The 15,556-nt window shown below is 60.2% G+C and overlaps 1 protein-coding gene across 5 annotated transcripts in view; it reads right to left on the bottom strand.

Annotated features, from left to right (window-relative positions):
• Positions 1-13,711, bottom strand: part of SRCIN1 (SRC kinase signaling inhibitor 1) — an 84,365-nt gene extending 70,654 nt beyond the window's left edge. Inside the window, exons 1-2 of one of the 5 annotated variants that reach the window (XM_075443462.1) lie at positions 13,521-13,711; positions 3,112-3,174 (exon numbers count right to left, since the gene is read on the bottom strand). In XM_075443462.1, the coding sequence (XP_075299577.1) occupies positions 3,112-3,174; positions 13,521-13,542 (85 nt within the window). In that variant the 5' untranslated portion in view covers positions 13,543-13,711. Of the gene's footprint in view, positions 1-2,793; positions 2,815-3,111; positions 3,175-13,479 lie in introns of those variants that run through there. The other 4 variants (XM_075443467.1, XM_075443464.1, XM_075443468.1 and 1 more) reach the window with 4 other exon arrangements.
• Between the last annotated feature and the right edge of the window lie 1,845 nt (positions 13,712-15,556).

Here is a 15,556-nt window from a genome sequence, read left to right on the forward strand (position 1 = left end):
GGTGTAAGTCACCATGGCAGTGGATCTGCCCCAATTACACCAGCCAAGGATCTCAGGGCTTTGGTTTCCATCGCACTTCTTTGAATTCAGCGGGCAGGAAACCAGAGGTGAGAACGATCCCGGCTGCCGGTGAGCTGGAGCTGTGGCCGTGCAGCAACCAGGGGCAAGAACCGATGAGGCTCCAGCCCAGGAGCAGCCTGCAGCTGGGAAGCTCAGGCAGCACCAGCGAGGAGGAGGAGGGGGGGAGGCTGGCTGTTTGCTGATTTTGAAAGGGGGGAGGAAGATGCATGTGGGGGGAGAAGCAATAATTTTAATTAAAAGGCAAATGACTGCACTGGAAATTGACTTGAAGCACAGAGATATTAAAAAGCCGTTGACTCTGTGAATTATTCCTCCCTGGGCTGCTTGACAGGGAAGAGTATTTAGGCAGCACGGGCTGGTTCAGCATCCTGACTTGGGAGCCCCAACAAGTGGGGAGGTGAGTGGGAGCTGCTGGGCACCGGACAGCCCCTTCCCCCATCCTGGGGGACACCAAGGCAGCCGTGAGCCCCTGCCCTACCTCTGTACAAGGCAGCATCGTTCCTGCCTGTAGCTGCTGCCTGTCCAGCTGGGCATGGAACGAGCTGAGCATCCCCAGCGTCCGGGCTGCACGGACCTTCCCGGCTCAGCCCCATCACGGATGAGCCCTTGCTTCTCCCTGCTCAGTTAAGGGGCTCGGCTCCATCTCCTGAGCCCCTGTTGCATACTGTTGGCTTTAAACGAGACTTGAGAAACAAAAAACAAGCCTCCAAGCTTCCGAGACATCTCAAAAACCTCCCTGGCTGCCTCCAGGGTTACCCCGAGGCACGTCGCTGCCGGAACCCGAGATGGGAGGAAGGAACAGTGCTGATTTCTGTCACCTAGCCACAGGTCTGTCAGCCTAAGCAGGTGCTAGCAACCTTTCAGAAGGGGTCAAAACCACCTTTTTTCCACAGGAGACAAGCTCATTAACTGGCATCGTTACACAGCTGCAGGGTGACCTTATAACTGTCTGTATGTTCACCTCCGCAAGGATGCGGCTTCTGAGAGCGGGGACTCTTTAATCTTGTTCAGACAAAGGCAGAACAAGATCTGATAGCTGGAAGCTGAAGCGTCAGAAATGCAGACAAGAGAGAAGGCAAATGTGCTGAACGGGGCCGGGGAGAGCCCGCGCCGAGGGGGTTGGCTTCTCCATCACTGCCCACCTTTGAACCACGGCAGAGCATCCTTCCGAAAGATAAACGCCCGCTCAGCCAGAAGTTCTGGTCTGGATGCAGGAGTTACCGCCGAGACTTTGTGGCCTCTGTGTGGCTGGGGTCAAACTGGGTGATCAGCAGGGTCTTTTCTGGTCTTAAAGGGGTCCCACAAACCCAAAAAATCTCACAAATCCTATCCACTATCTTCTCCCCCTCCCTTCAGCCTTTCTTATTGTGCTGGTCTTAACACCTTCAGGGGCTGCAGAGCCCATTCAAAAACTTGAATCCCAGCAAAGCGCCACCATTCTGCTACTTTCTCCCCCAAACATGTTGACGTTCAGGATCAGCAGGACCCACAGCCCTCCCCACAAACACCAGTAATGAAACTACCAGGGCTGGCTGTGCCTCCAGCCCGGAGAGCCAGCTCCCGGCTCCTGCGAAGGGCGGCAGAAGCCGTGGCCACGAGCGGAGCCTCCAAGCCTTCCCTCCCGCACGGCCCCGAGGAAGCGGCCGTGCAATCTGCTCGCCAGCTGAGGGGCAAGCGTGCCCGCCATTTGGAGCCGGGACGTTAATTGCTTGTGTAATTCTGGGACGGCAAACGAGCTCGAACAGCGACCGGCGCCGAGGGCAGATCCCCATCTGGATGCACGGCCCGGCTGCGGGCTGCTGCCTTCATCCTCCTTCCCCACTCCCATTTCGGGGTAATGTGTTCATTACAACTCAACCAGGCGTTCGCAGGAAATGCAATTAAGTCGCGGCGCACTGTTCCAGCGCCGTGGTTTTACACCGCGAAGGCTCTCGTGTCGAGGGGCCTGGCACACCCCACCTATTACAAGCTTGGTTTCCTCCACGTCCAGGCTGCCGTCCCCGGCACAGCCCTGCCTGCGCTGGGACTCCTGCTGCCTGACAGCCCTGCACATCCCTCTGCACACACAGAGATGCCAGTGCAGCTCCCCTCACCTGCAAGCTGGCACCAGCACAGAAAAGCCACCTGCTCCAGGGCAGGAGGCCACCAAAGTCCCAGATAAGTAAGCCCAAAGCAGAAGGAAACGGGCTGGTGTCCCTCCAGGGATGCTGCATGATGCCTGCATCTCTCAGCCCCAGGGAACGGCAACGGGATAGGCTCTCACAAAGCTTAGAGGTTGGAGGAAATGTGTTTTATCTGAATGCAGGTGGTTTCCTGATCAGCTGGACCGGGACTGACTGGTGCTGCTGCCGCCTTTGGGATTATTTTAGCTCAGAGCTGCTGCCCTGATTGACAGGGCTCTGATGCCCTCCTCAGCCTCCCCAGCAAGAAACGCCGAGATCTTTGCTGAGGCACTGGAACCATCTCTGGCGATGCGAACACCCAGCCCATTAGAGGCCAACAGATGCCACAGAAATAAAATCTATTATTATGACAGACTCAGCAGGGGTTGCTAGTGAACAGATTCCACCACATTTCCCCTCTCACAGCTCTTCTGCAGCCGGCTGCTAGATGAGGCACCTGCCTCCCCGCCTAACCCAGAGAGCCAGCACCTTCCTCTCCTTCTCCTTTGAAAGCTTTCCCCTCCCGCTCCCAGTAAGGAAAACCTCAAACCTTACGAGCTCCAGCATTTGGTGGGGAGAGAGGGTCCCTCCAGGAACAACAGTGATGCCTCCGGCTGCAGACACCATCCCCAGCTTCAGAAACCCTCCCTCCCCTGCAAGAGGGTGGGAGCTGATGACTCCATCACTGATGCAAACCAGAAAGCAGGCAGCACCCTCCTATAAACACCCAGAAAAACAAGCTACAGGTGCTGCCCTCACCCACCACGGTCCCTGCACCCAGGAGAGGGTCGGGGAAGGAGCAAACATCGAACATGAAACAAGCAGGGTGGGGAGGAGCACACTGCTGGCCCCCAGCCCCGGTACTGACCTGGAGACTTTAAACAAAGGGAACAGAGTCCTGGCTTCTTCCCTCCTGCAATTCGATCGAGCCCTGGTTAGGGACAGGAAAGGAGGAGATTCATGAATGAACGCGATCCAGGCGGGAAAGTTCGCCGGGGATGGAGGGGAATAAACAAATAAATCAGAGCAAGCATACACATAATAAATCTGAAACAAAGGAGCAGCAGCAGCAAGCATCTGAGAATGAAATACAGCGCAGAGAGCGGTGGGGAGCCAGGCTGTGCCCCACCGCAGGGGCACGAGAGCAGCAGCCCCCTGCTACCCCACGCCCACGGTGGGGACACGACCCCCCTGTGCAGGGGGGGGGTTTGCTTCCACGCGTAGGGAGGCGAACATCCGCGCACAGGCTGCAAATGAACCCCAACACATGGGGGGTCTCGCCGAGGGGACCCTGCCCAGCTCAGCCCCCAGCCCAAGTGTGGGACGCTCGTTGGGAAGAGGAGCTACGGACATGGAAGAGCAACGGAGGCCCAGCATAGGTGGGCTTAGCCTGGGCTTTTTCTGGCAAATACTCAGGTTGGACTTTCCATCGCAAGCGAAGCCGCATAACCTCGTCGTGCCCTGTTGTGTGCAGCAGCACAGCCTGCCCTGGGGACCTGCCAGCCCCCAGCCTGGGCAGCACCCACCTCGAAGTCCCAGCACCAAAAAGCACCCTCCTGGCCCCGGCTCTGCAGAGCTCAAGCCTGCTCACGGGTCCAGATCAGCCTCACGCCAACGTGCTCCCCAGAAGTGAGCACAGTGGCAAAAACCAAGACAGGTGAGTATGGGGAGGGGAGAGGTGCTGCGCAGGGCTCCCCCACCCTCTGCCCCACAGGTCCGGACCCCCCGAGCACCCTACCCACAGGCTGCTGAACACAGGCAGTGCCTGGCTCCCGGCAAAACAGCCCAGAGCTGCTTTGAGCCTCTATTTTTAGGGACACGGGGTGGTTTTTTCCCTCCCCCCTGCAAGCCCCCGTGCCTGGAGGAGCGGGGTGACAAGGGCAGGGGTGGCCAGGGGACAGCGGAGCCAACGAGATCTCAGTGCCCACAAGGATCTCTTTCTTCGCCGGCTGCGCCCGGCGCCGGGAGGCAGCTCGGCTCATCCATCACGCCCACGGCCGTGGGACATCCGTCCCCTCGCCCCAAGCCCGGCTCTGGTCCCCTTGTCCTCACTCGGGCGTCAGTCCTTCCATCGCTGCCCTCCGACCAGGCAGCTGGGAGGGCCATGCGGGGCCCTCCCTTGCCCAGCAAGGAGGAGGAGGAGGAGGGTAGCAGGGTGATGAATGCCATTTCTAAACCCTGCATGGCTGCAACCCCAACCAACAGCGGTGAAGGGCTCAGCAGCCCTGCCAAGGCTGCTGGAGCTCTGCCGTGCTGCCCTTGGGATGCTCCCAGGGCAGTCCGGGGCTCGGCCGAGCCCCTTTGCCCCCGGCTTTGCGGTGGGTTTTCACCCTCAGACCCAAGCAGGGGGATTTCGGTTGCGATGTGCAGTCCCCCCCCGCCGCCGGGACTGGCCGGGGCCGCTCGCATCCCTGCCGATCCGGGTGCGGATTCAAAGGCTCCGTGGTTCGGGAATGGATTTCACGCCCAGAGTGAGTAGATAATCTTAAAGGCACAATGGGAGAGAAACAAGAAGGATGAAATAAAAGTGGAAAATCCTTCTTGAATGCACTTTATTCATTTGTTTGGATAATTGCAGTTCAAGTTTCATTATTTATGCCGTGTTTTGTAATATGGCAGGAAAGGCTGCGGAGCGAATTTGCTGCTGTTGGCGGCTGCGATACCCGGCAGCACTCAGCGAGTGCAGGGTGCTCGGCCACGGGTGTCCAGAGGGTCCCGGGGACCCCAGCCAGCCCGGCCGGGCCACCCGGACACCAGCAGCAGAGCCCGGAGGCAGGAGCCTAACCCGGCACCAGGAGCAATGCTCCCGCTCCCAAAGGTAGATCTTACCTGCGGGATCATCCCTCCTCTCCCCGGCTCGCAATGAGACCTGAGTGACAAAATACCGCTTTTCTAGTGGAAAACTGAAAAAGGAGGGTGACAAGCATGGCTTCTCTTACACATTTTCCAAGGAGAAAAGCTGAGCTTTCCAACCTCATCCTCAGGATTTTCTTGGTGCTGGGGCGAGGAAAAGGCTGGGGGTGCTTCCCACGGGCAGCGCTGCCCTGGCTGCCGAGCCTCCCAAACCCCGGCAGCAGGTCCCTGCGCTTGGTTTCGGTCTCCGCTTCACCCTACGCGACCTTGGGCCAAGGACTTGCCCTAGGAGCACCTTGGCTTCTCCACATGCAGAAGGGAGATAACAGACTTGCTTTTGTGAAGAGCTGGGACTGACAGCTGACAAGAGCTAATTATTATCTGTGGAGAACCACAACCTCCCCAGAGTTATTCTGGCTGAGATACCAAGTCACGGGATGGCCAAGCGAGTCGCTCTGGGTCCTGCCACTTCCTGGGGACGGAGACCCCGGCAGCACCCAGACCGAAGCCATCCTGCCCCAGCCGCCCATGTGTGCTGGTTCCCGGGGCTCAGCAGGAGCAGGGGCCCTTATTGGCTTTTCCACCCTTGTGCAAGCCTCGGGGGGGGGGGGCACACAGGGTCGTGTCCAAGAGCTCCAGTGGCTCCCTGGGCCTGAAGGACCTCGCTGATGGAGAAGATGCTGCCTCGCACCGCTGAGTCTGGGCAGCTCACACCGGGGGAACAAAACAGAGGCATGGATGGAACCAGGACCCGTGATGGAGCAGCCCGGCCGTGCCACGGGCCATTTCCCAGGGCAGGTTCAGCAGGGCAGGAGCAAGGCATGGTTTTCTGCAGGGGAGGAAGAGGAGGAGGGCAGGGAGAGGAGTGCGGAAGGCGCCATCGCAGTGTCCTTGAGTGTCCTTCAGAGGCTTTGCTTTTCGCGCAGTGCAGCGGATGAGGAAGGACTAAAAAATCCCAAAATGCTCTCCTCTTTGATTCCCCCCACCACAGAGAGAGTTGAAAGGAAACAGCGAAGGCAAGGGAAAGGAGGCAGCGTGTGGGAAGGGAGGAGAGAGAAATGGAGTGGGTATGGGGGGAAGGAGACGCTGCCGGTCCCCGCCCTGCCGAGCCCTGGAAATCAGGACCCCTCCAAGGGGACAAGGACTCCCTGGGAGCCTCCTGCGCTCGCCCAGGGCTGGGCAGCTCCATGCCACAGAGGGAAGGCGAGGGCAGAGGATGCCCCGAACAGCCGCACGCTGATGTCTTTTCCCCAAAGCACACCCACGCCTCGGCATCACCAAAAAATCCCAAGGGGAAACCATGCCGGAGCTGGCTGGCTACCCCCAGGTCGCTCCCAGAAGCAGCCGGAGGAGGAAGGAAAAGCGAACAGCCGCTCCGCGTGCCGCCAGCCAAGCACGCTCCACACACGGCGAGCACGACCTTCGGCCTCACCATCATCCCCTGCAGCCCAGCGGCCAGAGGGCGATGCCACGGCTGGCACAGGGATGTGAGCTGGCAGGGCTGGAAACATGCAACTGCTCTGTGTTTGGTCTGGGCAATGTGTTTTTAATGAGCCATATAATGTTTTTCAAATTATGCTGGAATCATTAATCCTCCTGAAATGAGACAGATTCTGCAGCCCGCAGGCAGCGCCGGGGCTGCCTGTTGCACGGCCGAGCAGGCAGGCGCTGCCTCTGCTCCGCTGCTTTCTGGCGGCAGCAGGGATGTTGAGATGTGACCCCCACAGCCCTGTCCCCCGCCTTGACAAGGGACCCAGCGCGGGGCTGGCCAGACCCCTGTGCCCACACACGCTTGGCCGGAGGAGGACCGCAGCTCTGCAGCTCTCCCTGCATCTCCTCTCCGTGCTCCTCGGTGGTACCCACCCATCCGAGCTGGATTCGGCCAGCCCCAGGCTCGTGCCCCTCCTCGCCCCTCCACGCAGGAGTGGGCTGCCGGGCGCTGGAGTTCCCTCCCTACTGGAGATGCCCCACGGGGACAAAAATTACTCAGCAAGCAAAAATGAGCAAAACCAGCCCTGAAGCACCCGGGAGGAGGTCCTGTCACCCAAACCCAGCCTGCCCTCCTCTCTCCTGAAAGCATCGCAGTCTCGTGCGGTCAGGAGCTGCCGGGATCCAGCGCTGCCCTCCCAGCCCTCTCGGGAGGCAGAGCAGCTCGGGATGGTCTCCTCGCGTGGTGTGGGAAGAGGAGCAAAGGAGGGCTCATTGGGCCTCCCCCCAAGGTGGGTCTAGCAGGTCACTGCACACAGGGTGCTGAAGGCAGAACAAGGCACATGCTGGCCAAAGCAGGGCAGGAGACGGCGGCAGCGGGCTCAGCCGACGGCTCGGCAGAGGCAGGCGTCCACGTCCCCAGCCCTGCCTGCCACCCCATGCGTTTTCCTGGAGATCCGACTCTAATTGCGGGAGGGAGGTGCTGTATTTTTCCATGCATGAAGATCCAAAGTGACACTTTCTCCCTTCCCTTTTCGGAGCGCGAGAGAGCTGGTTCATTAACATAAAACCACCGAGCCAAATAAAAACCCCGAGTGCCGTGACAGCATCCCTCCAAATAACACGGGCGAGGAGTTTGTTCGTCTCCAGCTCTGCCCTTGCCAAGCGCCATGGCAGCCACAGAAGGAAAGTCAACTGACAGGTGGTTGTTTCACACCCCGTTATGTGCCACTCAGCTCGGCCGAGCCGCCCCCGAGCCGCTGACAGATGGGTGGGCTTTCCAGCCCCGGATCCAGCCCTCGGAGCCGGCAGCGAGCGAGGGGATGCTCGGGAAGAGCAGCGAGTCTAGAACCGCCTGGTAAGGCTGTGAGAGCGGTCACCTAGCCCAGATGTTGGGCAGCTGGAGCAAGGGTTTCTTTCTAAGGCAGCCTTCTCTCCAAGTACCCAAAAATATCAGGACCCTGGTGGACACGGGGTCACCACGGAGCTTCCAGGCCGAGCAGGAGATGGGCAAGGCAGTGCCATGAGGCTTTATGCACGCCTATTCTGTAGCAATTTGGTTTCCGAAACACGACAGCGCTTCAGAAATGTGCGTGGCCTGCAGAGCCGTGCCTGGTATCCAGCTGGGCATCCTTGTCAGAGCAAGAGATCGAACCCAGGGCACCCAGGCTGCCCCCGACACCGCAGCCCCCAGGCCAGGTCCCTGTGCAGCCCTCCCCTCCCTGCACATCATCGGATTCACCTCTCTGCTTTCATCCCTTTTCCCTCCCTTCTCCCCCACCTGCGCCACAGGGCTGGTAAAGGACCAGGGGATCCCACACCGGGCAACACATCCCCCCTGAAATCCCACCCCGGCGCTCCATTCCTCCCTCCCACTCCCACAGCAAGCTGCCAGCTCCCTCCGAGCTCAGCCACGTACGAAATCCAAGCCTCTGTCCTTCTGCTCTTTGTCCCATTTCAGCTCAAAATATTCCATGAAAAAGAAAACCACAAACACCAGACCAGATGCCACAACCGCTTTTCAAAACCATCTCCCTGGGAGCCAAGCTACTGGGCTGGGAGTTACAGCATCCCTTCCCCACCTTGGGTATCCCTGACACCCATGGGTAATTAAGCCAATTAATGAGAGCCACTGACCATAAAATTTTGATACCCATAACCCCAGGGTGCTCACAAGGAAAATGCCAGGCTCTTTGGGAAAGGAGAGATTGGGAGAAATTCCAGCAGGTCAGGAGCCAAACTGCTTCCCATGGTCATGGCTGCAGCAAGGTGGGGGAGAGCTCGAGGGCAGCAAGAGTCGGGTAGGGGGCTGACCCACAGCCCCACAGTGCCCTGGGGGCTGCCCCATGGCTCTCTGGGGGGGCTGCAGCCCCGGAGCAAGAGCTGCAGCTCAGGGATGCTGGGGCTGGCCGCAGGACAGGAGCCATAAGTCTGGGCAGCTCATGAAACATGGAGGGTTTTAACTGGCTGTAATTGAAATATATAAACTTGAGGCGATGCAGAGCGGGCGTTCGCAGGCTCAGCCGGAGCAGAGAAGCACCCATGGGTGAGGAGGAGGAGCGGTGCCGGCAGCCACAGCCCAGGAGCCCTCATCACCACCCACAGGCATGGCTCACGATTTTTGGATGTCCCCTCCCAAGGGCTGAGCGCTGACAGCACGACTTGAGCAAGGGGCTCCGGGGGGTGAGACTGGAAGAGAAGCTGCTCTTTGAGTCTCCTTTCCCAGTTATGCTGGAACACTGGTTCCCAGTTTGGGGCTGGGTTGCAGATGCTACATTTCCCAGCCTGGAGCTATTAGCTGTGCTGGAAGCCCAAATGCATCATCTTCCTTCACCCTCCTCCCTTTGCAATCAGAACATTTCAGCATAGGGGGAAAAAAAACAAACAAACCATAAGTGTTTGTCCCCCCCTTCCTCTTCCTCCCACCCCCACCCAGCCCTCTCCATCAGTCCTTCTGTTGGAGATGAATTTAAAACAAACAAAAAAAAAATCCTCATTTGCATTTATTCTGAAAGTGGAAACCATGAAGGGGGAGGGAAAAAAATAAAAACAGCTGACAGCAAAGTTTTATTCTCCCCGTTGGGCGGCGAGAAGCAAATCAGTAATTTTTTAACGAGCATTTAAGCTCCTTTGCCGAGTGGCTCTTTGAGCCTTGGTGCACCTGCAGCCTGGCACAGCCAGGAGGGGGGTTAACGAGGGCCTTGGATGGGGAGCAGGCACAGCTGATGGGTAGCAGCACACGCTCTCCCATCTTGAGCTGCAGATCCTCAGTGATGAGCTGGGACCTCCCCAGCTCAGAGAATCACAGAATGTTAAGGGTTGGAAGGGACCTCTGTGGGTCATCTAGTCCAACCCTCCACACGTGTTACTGCGGCTGTGGGAGATGGAGCCTGTCCGGTGGGTGAGGACCACTCGCACGGACCTGTCACGGGCTCCAGACCTCCCCAGAGGATGCGAACAGGATTGCTCACCGCTTTTTGAATCCAATAATTCTGCAAAGCTTGGCCAAGCAGCCTCTACACTCCACCTCAGGGACCTCAGAGCAGGCATCTCTCACCTCTTCCACCTAGAGGTGTTTTAATAATAATGATAATAACACTCACAAAACTTGACCACAGCTGCTGGGAAAGAGCCAGCTGAGCAAAGCACTGGAGATGAAAGAACTTCACAGCCACAGAGCTGGCACAAAAGGGCTTCTCTGTCCTTCTCATACCTCCCCACCAGCCCCACACCAGTGCTGCCCCTTCCCAAGTGCAACCCCCCAGGACTGGGAGGTGCCAGCCCCCACCACACTGCTTTACTGGAGGTCCAGCACCTCCCAGTCAAGAGCTGCAGGGCTGGAGCAAGTGCCAGTTTCTGTTTCACCAACTGCAAGTGGTAACGAGCCAGGGACTCTACCCCAGCACCAGGGGAGCAAAAAGCTGGAGAAGCCATTCCCCCCAGGAGCAGGGACCACAGCCCCCTTCCTCCTCCCCCCCCACACACCACAGCTCCTGCCCTCCTCAAACCCCACTCCACCCTCTCCGAAACATCCCTCCAGCCTTCCTCTTTCCCCTCCAACAGGCTTGGAAATAAAATATGAACAGCAAGAGCCTCAGCAGACTCGTCCGTGCACGCAGCACCCTGGGGACGGCCGTACCCGTTCACCCCTTCGCCTGACCCCCAAGATGGACCGCAGCCAGCCCATCCCCATCCCCCCTCCCCAGGCACCGAGCCCCAGCTGCGTGGGGACGCTCCCCGCAGCCCCGGGGCCACGCTCCACGCCCTGGGACACGGCTCACGCGTGTCCGTGCGTGCCAGGCGCGTCCCCGGGGCGCGGCGGCAGCCACCCTGCACCCGGGCTGGGATCGATGCGTGGCAACGAGGAGAATCAATTTCTATAATTAAACCCTGCGCTGCTGGGCCGTATCCTTCCCGCCCCGCTCCCCCCCAGCGGACGTGGCGATGAGGTCCTGCAGCCCCCCGGCAGTGGTCCATGGGGACCGATGCTCCTGGCCAGTGCCAAGGCAGCACCCACCCGGGTCCCTGCAGCAGCGAAGGGCACCCAAAGCCTCCCTGCTCCCGGAGCAAGGCGTCGGCAGGGAGAATTTCTCCGTGGAAAAGAAAGCAGAGGCAGGCATGGGTGGGTGTTTCCCTCCAGGCTGGGCCTTTGCTGGGAGCCCCTGGGGAAGGGGAGGGGGACAATGCTGGGGGACAGCGGTGCTCTCCCCACTGTCATGGAGGTGTCCACCCAGGGCAGAGCAGGTTCCTGCCCCGGGCTCGCTCTCAGCCCAAGGCAGCAGGGAGGTGCCTTTGTCTCCCTTTCTCTAAAAGGAAAAACAACATTTTGGGGGAACTATGTGGCTTTCCTGCATGGGGAACAAGGGCTGAGCCTGGAGCCCACCCTAACCCCCCACCCCTCGAGAGCTAATCCCAGCACCTCCCAGTCCAGTGCAGTCACCACCCCAGTTCTCAGCATCGCACCCCCGACCAGAGCCACCCAGGCTGCCCCCCACCCTCTCCCATTCCAGCCCACCTCCCCGGGAGGGGGACGAGCATCTCCCGGACCACTAGCAGGACGTTCCAGACAAAACGAACACGGGGCAAGCATCCCCCCCTGCCCATCCTGCTGGGAGGGGAGAGACGGCTCCTGACAAAGAATAAAGCTCCCTTTGCACAAAGACATCAGCCCTGTGGCAGCCCTGCCAGGGCCTGGGGCTCCCCACTCGCTCCGCCCGCACCCTCCCAGCCCCCCCGGGGGGGATCGCAGCCCACCAGCAGCTCCCAGGGGGGGAACAGGGTGTCTGTCAGATGGAGCACGGAGCCATTTCCACAGGCACGTGAACGCTGGCAGCTTTGGGGGCAGTCTGGTGGGAAATAATTAGCACATTGGAAATGTATTCCTCATTAAAACGAGGGAAGAGCCACTGCTGGGGCTGGAGCGACTGCGTGGCCTCGGGCAGCCTCGGCAGGGGCACTACCCTGAACCCCAAGCTGGGTTTGCTTCGGGGGGGACACCCTGCACAGCAGCCCCCACACCAGCAGCAGCGTGAAAGCCATGGAGCAACCACAAGGACCAGAAAGCATCTGCACCCCCAGGATCCAGGTCCTGGCAGACCTTGAGCAAATCTGGGGTCCCTGGGACCAACCCCGCTGATTCCCACCCCGATGTCAGGGTAGGGGCCACCCACCCCTGCACAGGCTGAGCAGAGGGACCCCCTCCATCTCCATCCTGAAGTGAGAGCTGGCTGGATGTGACCCCCTGAGACGCCTGTGAAGGGGTGCATCTCCCCAGGGATCCTTGGCTGGTGCTGGGTGCATTCCTGGGGCCAAGCACAGCCAAAACCAACTTCCCCGGGAGTTGGGTGCTGGCACCCACTCAGCGGTGGGTGGGCGGGCGCAGGGGGCCAAAGCATCGCCCCTCCCCAGCCCATCTCACCACAGCCAGGGCGAAAAAGGAGAGAACAAAGAGGCGAGAGGCTGCGGGGCGAAGGCTGGGTGCTCCCCACCCCACGGGCGGACAGAGGGACCCCCACGCATGGGCAATGCAGCCATGGCAGCATCCCCATCACCCCACGGGGCTGGCACGGGGCAGGGCAGCGCTGGTGGTTGCAGCACACCGTGCACACCCACCCACCCACCCTGCACACGCGGAGCAGCCCCCGAACACGCGGGGAGCAGCCGGCTGGGGCGCAGGGCAGGCAGCCTTCGAAGTTATTTTAAGTTTCCCTCCCTGCTGCCTGCCCCCACGCCCAAGCCCAACCCGGGATGCACCAGATTTTTTTTCCTCCTCCTGCGAGGATGCTGAAAATATCTCCACAGGGGCGACCTGCAGCCCCACGGCTCATTGTGCCCTTTGTGTCTCGGCAGCGGCTTGGGGGGCAAAAGAGGTAAAAAGGGGAGAGGGCAGGTAGGGGAGCAGCCGGCAGCTGCCCTCCTCCTCGCCCATCTGTCTCCCCAGGCTCACAGAGAAAGGAAATCCAGCGCCCGGCAGCATCCAGCCCGGCTCAGTCAGCAAAACATCACGTTTAATGCCCAACGCTGCAACACCGGAGCCCAAACAGCCATCGGCACAATAACGGGCTTCTCCGAGCATCCCTCGGTGAGCCCCCCCCCCAAACACCCCAGCGCTCGGCTCCCCACCCCGGTGTTTCTAGGACAGCGGCTCTCCAGCTACTTTATCCTTTCGGAGAAAGGCAGCCCCGGCAACAGACAACCCCGAGAAGCAGCATCACCACCAGCACCAGCTCAGCATCCCCCAGCCCCTCGGTGTGGGCAGCCGAGCCCCGCACACACCCCTCCGGAGCACCACCACCCCACGCACACCCTTCCCGGGTGTCACTTCACAGCCAGCAAACTCCAGCGCTGGGAGCAGCAATTTTCCCCCCCCCTACCCCCGGCATCAGCAACACTGCCCCGGCGATGTGGACAGAGGAGGGAAAAAAAAAAAAAAACCCCACACAAATAAAAAAAATACCTGCTACTTAAGAATGGATGCACATAGTGAGAGTGACATGCCTTGAGAGGGTGTATTCCCCATTTCTGCTCGGCTGGCTCGCTTTCTTTTCTTTCCTTTCTCTCTGCGAGGGGCTCAGGCCCAGCCAACCATGGGAGACGGCGGCAGGAGCGCGAGCGAGCGGGCGCGCGCGCCGGGGTGTGTGCGCGTGGGAGCGCGCGGCTCCGCGACGTACAAAGGAACAAATGGGAAAAACACATTAGCTCATAATAGATTAATGTGCGGGGAGACGGCTCCCCCTCTCCGCTCCCTCTTAAAGGCCCCTACGTTTCGTTCGGCGATAGGTGGCTAGCCGTGGGGGTGGCACGCAGTTGCCACCGCGTGCCATCGCCCGCTGACGGTGGGAGAGGCGGCCGGACCCGTGGGGGATGCGCGGGAGAGGCAGCTCCGAGGGATGCACAGGAGGAGCGTTCATGAGACGTTCTGTATCTCGAATGGGGACAGCAAAACAGCGTTTGCACATCTGCTGGGAGAGGGGTGGGGTGGGCAGCATCCTGCCACGGTCCTGCGCGGGCAGCCGTGTTGCTTCTGTACGGGTGGGTCAGGGGAGACGGAGGAAAACGGGCGGTGGGAACACCGCTGGCAGAGCCGCGACCGTGCCTGGCTCCACGGGACTGGCAGCTCCCAGCTAACGCGGCGACGCGGCTTGCCCATCATTTTGGCGATTGCCAATCCTCTGCCGAGCAGCCAGCAAAGCCCCCCTGCAGCAGAGCACCCATGGCACCCGGGTACCCGCGCTGAGGATCGGTCCCCGCCTGGCCGTGCCCACCGCGGTGGGGACCCAGCCGTAGGCTCTGAGTGCCCATGGTCGCGGGGGAGAGCAGCCCCACGGCGCGACGGGTACATTGGCATCTCACCCTGGCTGGCCTCTCCTTGCCAGGAGAAACGAACCCAAGGTCCACGAGGGAGAAACGGGAGGGAGAGGGCAGGAAAAAATAAGTTAGCGGCAGCTTTGTTTTGCACAATTTCCTGGGACAAGGGAGGAGGGGGCTTGCAGGTTTTCTCTGCTTCCCTCTGCTCCAGTGCTGGTCCCATTCTCACGGGACGGGGGCTGCGGAGCCAACCAGCACCTCCCCAGCGAGGGGGAGACGCCAGCTTATGCCGACCCCCAGTGATGCTGTGTTGGCTGGAGAGCCACTGCCCAGCGGCACAGGGGAGCTTGGCAATGCCAGGTCCACTGGCGAGCATCCATGGGGAAAATCCCTTTTCCAGCCCCAGTGAAGAGCACGTTGATGGGACTGACGTGCTCCTGACGGCAGGACACCCAGGGACACACAGCCGGGGGGCTGGGGGACCAGGGGATCGCAGGGCTGGCACAGGCTGTGCATGGGGCCCGCTGCAACGCGCTGCCTGTCCCTGCTCGGTGGTGAGCCCCAGCGTGCTCGTCCCGTGCTCCCAGGTAGCCCCATCATCTCACAACACATCCCATTGCCACCTCATCTTGCCATGGTGGGAGATGGGGAGCTCTGCTGGGGGGAACAGGATAGAGGGAGAAAAAACATGAATGAAAAATGGGAATGGAGAGAGTTGCTGTTAGACCTGGGAGCGCTTCAGAGACATAATAAGAGGTGAAGTGTTTCTAACACGGAGTGAAACCCTCCAGTCTGTGCCTTGCTGGTAGGTAGAGGAGCTAAAATCCCCCCCAGCATTAAAAGTCCCTCGCTTAATACCAAATCCTAACCTGCCACTCTCTAGAAGACGCCCCTGGGAAAGTCTGAACCTCCCTGTGCCGGAGGGGAGCGTGGCCTCTCCACGGGGCCATCCCACCCCCAGGCAGCTCCCAAGCCGAGCGAGACGACCTGCGGGGGACAGATCCTGCCCTCCCCGTGGGCTCTGGGGTCTCCCACGGCAGACCCTGCACCGCTACCTGGTGCGAACCCCAGGGAACATTTAATCTGTACGGAGCATCGGGTGGGAAATTCAAGGAGAGAGGTGCAAACCACTCCCTCCCGGTGGTGGGAGCTGCCCCGGCCACCGAGGAGCAGATCGGAGCTATTTTGGGGTACCTGGGATGGACATAAAACTGGGCAGCCAGGAA

Source organism: Opisthocomus hoazin, chromosome 26 (assembly GCF_030867145.1).
Source record: "Opisthocomus hoazin isolate bOpiHoa1 chromosome 26, bOpiHoa1.hap1, whole genome shotgun sequence".
In the NCBI taxonomy this organism is placed as follows: Eukaryota; Metazoa; Chordata; class Aves; order Opisthocomiformes; family Opisthocomidae; genus Opisthocomus; species Opisthocomus hoazin.